This window comes from Martes martes, assembly GCF_963455335.1.
Source record: "Martes martes genome assembly, chromosome: 15".
NCBI classification, from domain to species: Eukaryota; Metazoa; Chordata; class Mammalia; order Carnivora; family Mustelidae; genus Martes; species Martes martes.
Genome location: NC_137903.1, coordinates 32,346,622 through 32,356,334, shown reverse-complemented (window position 1 = coordinate 32,356,334; position 9,713 = coordinate 32,346,622). Strand labels below are relative to the sequence as shown.

The window sequence follows — 9,713 nt, the reverse complement described above, 5'->3', positions numbered from 1 at the left end:
CTCTAGTAAGTGTCCCTCATCTTCTCCACATCTTTGACTTTACAGTTCCTTCTCTATTTCTCATGTATTTCAGTGTTAAAAAGAAAAACTTCTGCCATACATCTCCTGTTAACATTGCTAGAAATACTGCTGAGTGAGAAATGCAAGCCGCGTGATAACACACAGTATGATATCATTATTTTTTTTAAGATTTTATTTATTTATTTGACAGACAGAGATCACAAGTAGGCAGAGAAGCAGGCAGAGAGAGAGAGAGAGGAGGAAGCAGGCTCCCTGCTGAGCAGAGAGCCTGATGCGGGGCTGGATCCCAAGACCCTGGAATCACGACGTGAGCCAAAGGCAGAGGCTTTAACCCACTGAGCCACCCAGGCGCCCATGATATCATTATTTAAAAAACATAAGAAAAGTGATTTTTATATCTATTAACTATCATCTGGATATCTCTCAAACTATGTTCTAAAATGGTATAAAGCAAACTTCACAAACAATAAGGATGGTAGAAAACTATTAGAAAAGACCCAAGAGGGGGATGAATCCAGTCCAGCCTGAAAAAAATCTGCACCAGGTTTGAAAAATCACCCCACCTTCCCATGTAAGATGCTTGGAAGCACAACAGCTTTTTGAGTCTAAGTCCCTGTGTTTTCCAGTGAAGTAGATGTAAGAGGGGCAGAGGCAGAGATGGCATCTGGACACTCTGGGGCACCCACTCCTTTCTGAGTCAGACGGGGGTCACGAGCAGACTTGGACCAGAACCACCAGCAACACATCAGAGCATGTCTTCTGAGTAAGACCATGGCGCTTATGAAAATTAACTACTTTCTCATCTTCTACCTCAGTTTCTCACTGGTCATCTACATAAAAAGTAAGCTTTTTCCATTTATTGAACTTTGGCACCTGACTTAAATATTTCTAGCAATAGTTGATAATGTTGCATGTTCTACAGAATACAACACTTAAAAAAGAAGTACAAAGAATTTGATATAGGAAAGTGTCCTGTGTTAAGTAAGTCAGTAGTACCAGTCAGTGTGAATAATATTCTGATTTTATGATTTCCAATAACTAGACACAGAATATGTTCTTTTTTAACCCTTACAGTTGTGGTGAGCAGGGGCTTGAAATGGCCACATAGAAAAGAAGGTATTTTATTGTGTTTACATTTTTACAAAATGGATTTGGCACTTGATAATTGATACCCTTTGAAAGGAAGTTCATCATAAGCTATATTGCATTTTATTCCCAATACTACGTATGTATCTTCACTTTTAAAGAACTTCATTTTGCCACCTTTGCTCTCATAATCAAGGGGATAGTCTCAATTTTCCCCCAAAGGATAATGGTTCAAAACACCAGAGAGAAATGGGCTTCTTTTCTTTTGTGTTTGCTTCTGTTTTATAAATTAAGATACTGGATTCCACAAACTTCTCCGAACAAAAACAAAGGTAATGTTTCTAGGGTATCTTGTCAGATGGATCACAGTGTGGAAAATCAAAGGAGACTGAATGGCCTCAGCTGTGTGTTTATGAAGGACAGTAGCTACTGAATACATTAAAAATGAAGACAGAGTGCGTGCTTGTCAAAGGGGCTATGTGATTTTTGTCTGTTGAATCTGAGTATCAGTAAGGCAAAGCCTAGGGCAGCTGCCAGTGAACAAGACGACTTGGCATTAATGCACAGTGTTGTATAATCTGGGTCACCTTCTGTAGCCCGCGACTGTTACTTGTACAGTTTACATCTGATAATGTATCAGAGGCTGGGCAGACATAGGAGTAGATTCTGCAAGTAGGAGCTCAAGGCAATTACAGAAAATCCAGGTCAAACTTTAAATAAATGAATAGTAAAATCTACCTGATTGCAGTGAACACACACGGAATTTGGGGGTTTTGGTGCTGTATTTGTTAAAAAGAATTGTTACTTAAATAGTTATTCATCTTGAAACTTAAAGTGGGCCCCATGCAATAGGAAGTGAGGAAGGGAAGTGTTAATGTTGAGATGTACCAGTGGGAGAAGAAAGGGAGCAAAAGAAATAAGACACATAAAATGAAAAGTGAAGTGAGTTTATAGCACATTTTACAGCAAAGAACTTTGTAATGTCGATGCAGTATGTATTAAAATTCCTAGCATTGCTGCAGTTAGCTTTTTTTATTTAAAGATTTTATTTATTTATCAGAGAGAGAGAGAGAGAGAGCACAGGGGAGTGGCAGGCAGAGGAAGAGGGAGAAGCAGGCTCCCCGCTGAGCAAGGAGCCTGATGTAGAATTTGATTCCAGGACCCTGTGATCACGACCTAAGCTGAAGGTAGACACTTAACAGACTGAGCCACCCAGGTATCCCAGCTGCAGTTAGCTTTTAAGGAGATAATATGTAACCTCTGAAATACACATCTCTTTTTTTTAAGGATCTTATAGTTATGAACATATAATTACACACAAATGAATTCTGAGTGGGTGATTTTACTGCTATCTCTAAGTACTTTGTAATTATTTGATTTATTCTCTAGCACACTATTTCAACAGTTTAAAAAACAAATTTGAAGCTTCAATTTGTTTAAGTTTTAAGCAGGCCAACTTTTTTCTGTGTTAATGCATTTGCTGGCAAGATATGATGATATTGCCTTCCATGTTAAAACACTTACTTTAGACTTTTTTTTGGTACCTGGCTTTAAAACTTTTACATCCTGGCCTTAGCCTTCTTTCCTACCCTTATCTCTTAGTACTCTTGGGAATGTTCTAGTCAAACAAAATAATACCTAACTGTACAAGTGTTGAATGTGTTAACATTTTACATATGCTATATTCCATTTAATTCTTACAACTCCACGAATAGATACTGTTAGAATCATAGGCATTTTATAGAATGAGACCAAGACTCAGATCACTGTATCAGTGTATCTCAGCCTTCGGTGCACATCAGAGAGAGGGAATGGTAATTGGAGATGCAGTTTCTCAAGTACAGCTCTAGATACTTAGTATGTCTCATAGATCCTAGGAGCCTATCGTTGATCCAGCTCTTCATTTCAAAAGCAGGTGATCACAAGTTCTGCAATACCCAATATACCTTTCTTGAGATCTTTACTGAGAACAAGATGATGCTAGGAGTCATTAAAATAGTAAAATATAAACATATCTCTCCCCTCGAAGTGATGATTTAGGAGAGAAGCTAGGTAGTATAAGTCTTGCAAGCATTATTCCCATTTAATATACTTAACGTACCTATCAAGTAGAATTTGTCATTAATTCCATTTTGCGGCTGAAGAACCAGAGGCTCGCACAAGTTTATTTACTTGGCCAAGGCCATACTGCTAGTGAATGGTGGAACTGGGACTAGAATCCAGTGGTCGGCTCGGCATTCTGAGCTCTTAGCTTCCCTGTAGTGATTCCCTGGAAATGATACAGTGGAAGGCCCTCAACACGCTGCTCACAGTAAAATAAACATAGGAGTTGAATGAATCAGTAATTCTTCCTCTTGACTTTTGAAATACATTCCCTTAAATTTGTGAGAAAAGAATCACTTTGACTACAAGCTACATATATATACACATAAATATATGTGTGTGTGTATATATATATATATATAGGTATACATATACCTATATATATATGTATTTATGTTTTATAAAAGTGGTGCCTTGCTCTCCTATCAGGGCTGTGACATTTATACCGTTTGTCCAATGTCCTACACTCTTTATTTCCTTCTGGATGAGTGAGCACACGGGACAGGATGAATATTAGAGCGGGGTTCAGGAAGTGACATTTACTTCAGTTTCCTGAGCTTGTAGATATTCCCCTTTCCATGAAGTTGCAATGAATTTGCTATTACTCTCCCCGTTGTTTTCTTCTACATTCCACAATTTGCAAAATTGATTCTCATGTACTTTAATAATTCAGGAATTATTTAAATTTGAATTATTTTAATTTTAATAATTTTAATAATTCAGGAAGGTCTATAATTTTTTGCTTTTGATGTATTAAGAAATAATTTTATTGGAGAAAGACTTTCCTATAGTCCATTACTGGGGGCTGTTTAAATAACGAGAGCACCCTGTAATAACTCTATGCAACCTTGACATATGAATCTGTTGTGAAGGGGTTTAAAAAAACTATCACAATAAAGCAACCATGAATCAGAAAAGTCATTTATGGCTATATCTCACTAGTCTTTTATACACTTTGAGGTAAATTGAATATTTTTCTATGTAAATGCCATATTTAGACTAATTTAAAAGTAACTGTTCCAACCCATCTCCTAAGCATGGCCACAGTATGTAAATAACACATGGTTTGATAGAACTATTATTAAAGTTATTTAAATAACTTCAGTGACTTTGGGGTACTATCCAGTCTTCCAGAACCTTTCAGCAATTATTAAGTGAATGAATCTGAATAGAGTTATTTTAAAAAATACTTTCTTTTTAACCTGTCTCAAGTATAAAGAACAAATAGAATCTATGAAGATATGGTCTGATTTATCCAATCTTAATGCCATTATCAAGAAAGACTTGAGTGTGCTCAATGAGTCACAGAAGGTTATGCTACATGTGTGGAGACATTTAAAAGTTTGGTATTCACTGTGCTAGCTAATATCCTTGCAACAGCATGTTGTAAATTGCCTACATAATTATTAGAGAAAAAGATGTATTTGCTTCTTCATAATTATCTCATTGGCTTATAATAAAATAGTTTCTACTTCATGAAGGTTACTCACTATTCCCTAAATAATACAACAGAATTAATTTTAGCTTCTGTTTTTTGATACTTATCTAGGGTAAATCAGATTTTTCTGAAGAATTGCATTTTTTTCTTTTTTCTTTTTTCTTTTTTTTTAAGAAAAGAGGGGAGAGGCTGAAGGAGAGGAGACTCTTAAGCAGGCTCCATGCCCAGGGTGAGCCCCACACACAGCTCCATCTCACGACGCTGAGATCATGGTGGCTGAGCCAAAATCAAGAGTCAGATGCTTAACCGACTGAGCTACCCAGGTACTCTGTTCTTTTTTCATTTTTTGGTGATTTTCAAAAATTACCATTAATGGTATTAAAATACCATATTTTGAAATTCAAGTGGACAAGAAAAACCAGTCTTTAGTTATCTTTTAAATGTTACAGCTAATCTCAAATAAATAAATAAAATCTTTTAAAAAAAGAAAAAAAGGCGGTGCCTGGGTGGCTCAGTCATTTAAGCAGCTGCCTTCGGCTCAGGTCATGATCCCAGTGTGCTGGGATGGAGACCCCTTATGCTCCCTGCTTTGTGGGGAGCCTGCTTCTCCCTCTGTCTGCCATTCCCCCTGCTTGTGCTCTCTGCTCTCTCATTCTGTCAAATAAATAAATAAAATCTTAAGAAAAATGTTACTGCCAGTTTATCAGGAAATCTGAGATGTCCAATTTTTTCCATTGAGAAAATGAAAATAAAAGTGTAACTCTTTCCCATTCACACCATCTCTGTTCATTACAGGTTCAGCTTTGTGATCTATACTTACACTGAACTTTGTATTTATCTTCTATGGCATCAAAATTTGGAATTATTATTTTTATGTTGATTCATTTTTTTTATTATTAACTTATAATGTATTATTTGTTTCAGGGGTACAGGTCTGTGAATCATCAGGCTTACACATTTCACAACACTCACCATAGCACATACCCTCCCAATGTCCATAACCCAGCCACCCTATCCCTATTCCCCCACCCCCAGGCACACTTTTTCCTCCCCTACCCCCCACAACCCCCTGCCCTACCTCTCAAATTGATTCATTTCTTTTTTTACCTATTATACTATAATCATGTAGATTATACTACATGACTCTATGAACCATGGGTGTTTTGCTAACTTATGTATCCTGAACCAGTGGGAGGGAACCACATAACGGGGTAGTCATGCATGGAATAGTTACTAAATAGATACATTAATGAAGGAATTTTTGTAACATAAAGAATTGAATGTAAGAATTGAGTATCTTCCCTTTTCATAACATTTTTGCATGATTTTTAAGGTTCTTACATTGTTTAACTTTTTTATAATAGACTTTATTATTTTAGAATAATTTTAAGTTCACAGAAATATTGAAAGGATGGTACAGAGGGGTCTTTATATCCCACACCCAATATCCCTTATTCTTAAGATCTTACATCTGTGTCAATGAATTATAGCAATTAATGAACCAATACTGATACATCATTAACTAAAGTCCATGGTTTATTCAGATTTCCCCAGATTTTACAGAGTATCATTTTTCTACCCAGTATCCCATTCAGGATACCACGTTACATTTAATTGTCCTGTATCCTTAGGTTCCTCCTGGCAGTGGCAGTTCCTCGGGCCTTTTGTTTTTGATGACCGTGACAATTTTAGGGAGTACTGATTAGGTATTTTACAGGATCTTCCAGTATTGGAATTTATTTGATGTTCTTCTCATGGTAAGACTGGAGAAATCGGTCATTGAAAGGACCACCACAGAGGTAAATTATCATTCCCATTACATCATATCAAGGATTCGTATGATCAACATGATTTGACTATCGATATTGACCTCAGTCACCTGGGAGGTGGTATTTGTCTGTTCTCATTTCTTGGAAAGGAAGTCACTATGCTCAGCCTACACCTAATGAGTGGGGGAGTTATGTCCCCGCTTTTGGAGAGAGGAATATCTACATAAATTATTTGGGATTATTCTGCACGAGATTTGATTCTTCTTGTTCATTTATTAATTTATTCAAGTATTTATTGATATCAGCATGGATGCATGGTTATTTATTTTATACTCTGGTCTATAATCTAATACTACTCTATTTTGTTACTCAAATTGTTCCAGGTTTGGCCACTCAGAGTTCTTTCAGTTGGCTCCTTGTTCTCTTTTAACTTACCCCCCATCAATGTGAGGTGCTTTTTTTTTTTTTTTACTTTGAAAACTACCTTACTTTCTGGGTCTATAAGATGTTCTAGACTTATCTTGTATATTTCTTGCCCCAGCCCTAGCCTAGGCCCTCATTCCAACAGGCCCTGGTTCCCTTGTACTATGCAAGGGCCTATTTAGCCAGGGCGATTCTATCTGGTTAAACAGTGATTTTGTTGTTTATGCAGTAAAACTTAAACTGAGCCTGCCCCCTCCCCCCCAGGGGACTTACTTAAAAGCAAGTCTGGGAAACCAGTCCCAGGTAACAAAGCCCAAATACAAGGGTGGGTCAGGCCAGGAGGAGACATCCAATCAGTGGGGCGTGCATACTGTCTCTCTCGCTACCAAGGAGTGTGGGCCCCGCCTTTTGGGCACCAATTCTGACCAAGGTGATAGGCTAGTTCAAATAGCTACTATGGGGTGAATTGTAATTCAACTGGCCACCGTGTGTGACCTAGCATGACTGTGCAGCTTTCTCTGTGTGTTACAATCTCACTGGCCACCTGTGTGTGACCAGGCTCAACCACATGGCCTTTGCTCTATAAAAGTTAGTCTGTAAGTCAGGGAGGGGCCGCCCTCTCTGTAAGACGTGGCCCTGACCAATTGGTTTGATTCTGGATGCTTGTTGCGGAAATAAAGCTTTGCTTAACCTTCGCTTTGTATCAGTCTGTGTGTGTGTGTGTGTGTGTGTGTGTATACAATATGTTCACTGGTACATACTGAGCTAGATATGCATTAATACTAATACCTCTAACTTTATTATCACATGGATTAGACAGTTCTAGCCTCCTCCCCCTGCTTCTCTGTAAATTCCCACTCCAATAGTGAGAAACTTGGTTCCTACCATCTGTCATCCATTTACTTACCGAAATTCAGTAAATATAGTTTAAAAAGTATATAAAATATACAGCAGCATCAAATTATTTATCCATAATCCTGTAGAAATAACTTTATGTGTTTGAGTAGAGCACTTATGTACATTTCCTTTCATCTTTAATCAAAACACTCTGCCTGTTTCTAATGCTACTTAAGCCAGTGCTCTTTTTCCCTCGTTCCCTTCTGTGTGATTGTTACATACATTTACAATACAGTTAGATTGTTGTGTCAGTCAACATTCCTTCCTGGGATCAAAATGGGATCAAAAAATGATTTTTGAAATTTGCATACAATAAAGTTCTCCTGGGATCAAAATTGGGATCAAAAAATGATTTTTGAAATTTGCATACAATAAAGTTCTCCCATTGTGCCCTGAAGTTCTGTAGGTTTTGACAATATGATATATTACAGTATTATACAGAATAGTTTTACTACATTAAAAGTACCCTGTGCTTTACTTTTTTTGACCCTCCTTTCCTGCCTCAACCTCCAGGGAAGCACTGATCATTTTACTGCCTGTAGAGTTTTGTCTTTTACAGGATGCCATATAATTGGAATTGTAAAATAAGGTTAGCTTCTTTCAAGTTGCAGTTATTTTAAGGTCCTTCATGTCTTTTGTGACTTGACTCATTTCTTTTTATCACTGAATAATACTTTATTGTACGTACCAGTTTGTTCATTCCTTTACCTATCAAAAGTTATCTTGGTTTCTTCTGGCTTTTGGCTATGGTATCAGTTTCCTTAGGCAGCTATGGCAAAGTATCATAAACTGGGTGGCTTAAACAACAGACCTTTATTCTCCCATAGTTCTGGAGTCTAGAAGTCTGAAATCAAGGCGTCAGGAGGGCCATCCTCCTTCTATGACTCTTGTATAAAATACTTGCCTCTTCTTAGTGTCTGGTGGTGGTCTTCAGTCTATGGCATTCCTTGGTTTGCATCTGCATCACTTCAATCTCTAATCATTTGGTGTTCTCCCATTGTCTGTCTGTCTTGTCTTCTTATAAAAACATCAGACATTTAAAAAAAAAAAGACATCAGTCATTGGGTGAGAACCAATCCTACTAACCTCTCCTTAACTTCATTCCATCTACAAAGACCTTGTTTACAGATCTAGGTACTAGGAGTTAGGATTTCAACTTGTCTTCTTTTTTAAAAAATTCTATTTATTTATTTATTTGACAGAGATCACAAGTAGGCAGAGAGGCAGGCAGAGAGACAGGAGGAAGCAGGCTCCCCACGGAGCAGAGAACCTGATGTGGGGCTCCATCCCAGGACCCTGGGATCATGACCTGAGCCAAAGGCAGAGGCTTAACCAACTGAGCCACTCAGGCGCCCCTTCAACTTATCTTCTTGTGAAGGGGGATTGCTTGGGTGGCTCAGTGTGTTAAGCATCTGCCTTCAGGGCAGGTCATGATCCCAAAGTCCTGGGACTGAGTCCCATATCGGGCTCCCTGCTCAGCAGTCTCTTCTCCCTCAACCCCTCCCTTCAGCTCACACGCAAGCACACACATGCTCTCTCTCTCAAATGGGTAAATAAAATATTTTTTAAAAAATATATCTTCTTGGGGCATCTGGGTGGCTCAGTGGGTGAAAGCCTCTGCCTTCTGCTCAGGTCAAGATTCCAGGGTCCTGGGATTGAGGCCTGCAGCGGGCTCTCTGCTCAGTGGGGAGCCTGCTTCCTCCATTCTCTCTCTCCCTGCAGCTAGGCCTACTTGTGATCATTCTCTGTCAAATAAATAAATAAAAATCTTAAAAAATATATATGTCTTCTTGGGAGACAATTCAGCCTATAATACCTACTCCGAATAAAACTCTGATATAGGATAAAACTGCTTGATTAATACTGCTTTTATTGGTTAGTTAACTTCATGTGCAAACTGAATTATAAAAGGATTCTAAAACATGGTAACTGGTCAGTACAGTATGCTCCTATTTTGCTCCTATTTTACATCTTTC

The 9,713-nt window shown here is 38.0% G+C and overlaps 1 protein-coding gene across 3 annotated transcripts in view; it reads left to right on the top strand.

Annotated features, from left to right (window-relative positions):
* Nucleotides 1-792: 792 nt before the first annotated feature.
* CRB1 (crumbs cell polarity complex component 1) overlaps nt 793-9,713 on the top strand; it is a gene marked incomplete at both ends in the record, with an annotated part of 205,899 nt that continues 196,978 nt past the window's right edge. For all 3 annotated transcript variants that reach the window (XM_080824427.1, XM_080824426.1, XM_080824428.1), the window contains one exon: nt 793-862. In XM_080824427.1, the coding sequence (XP_080680553.1) occupies nt 793-862 (70 nt within the window). The remainder of the gene's footprint in view (nt 863-9,713) is intronic.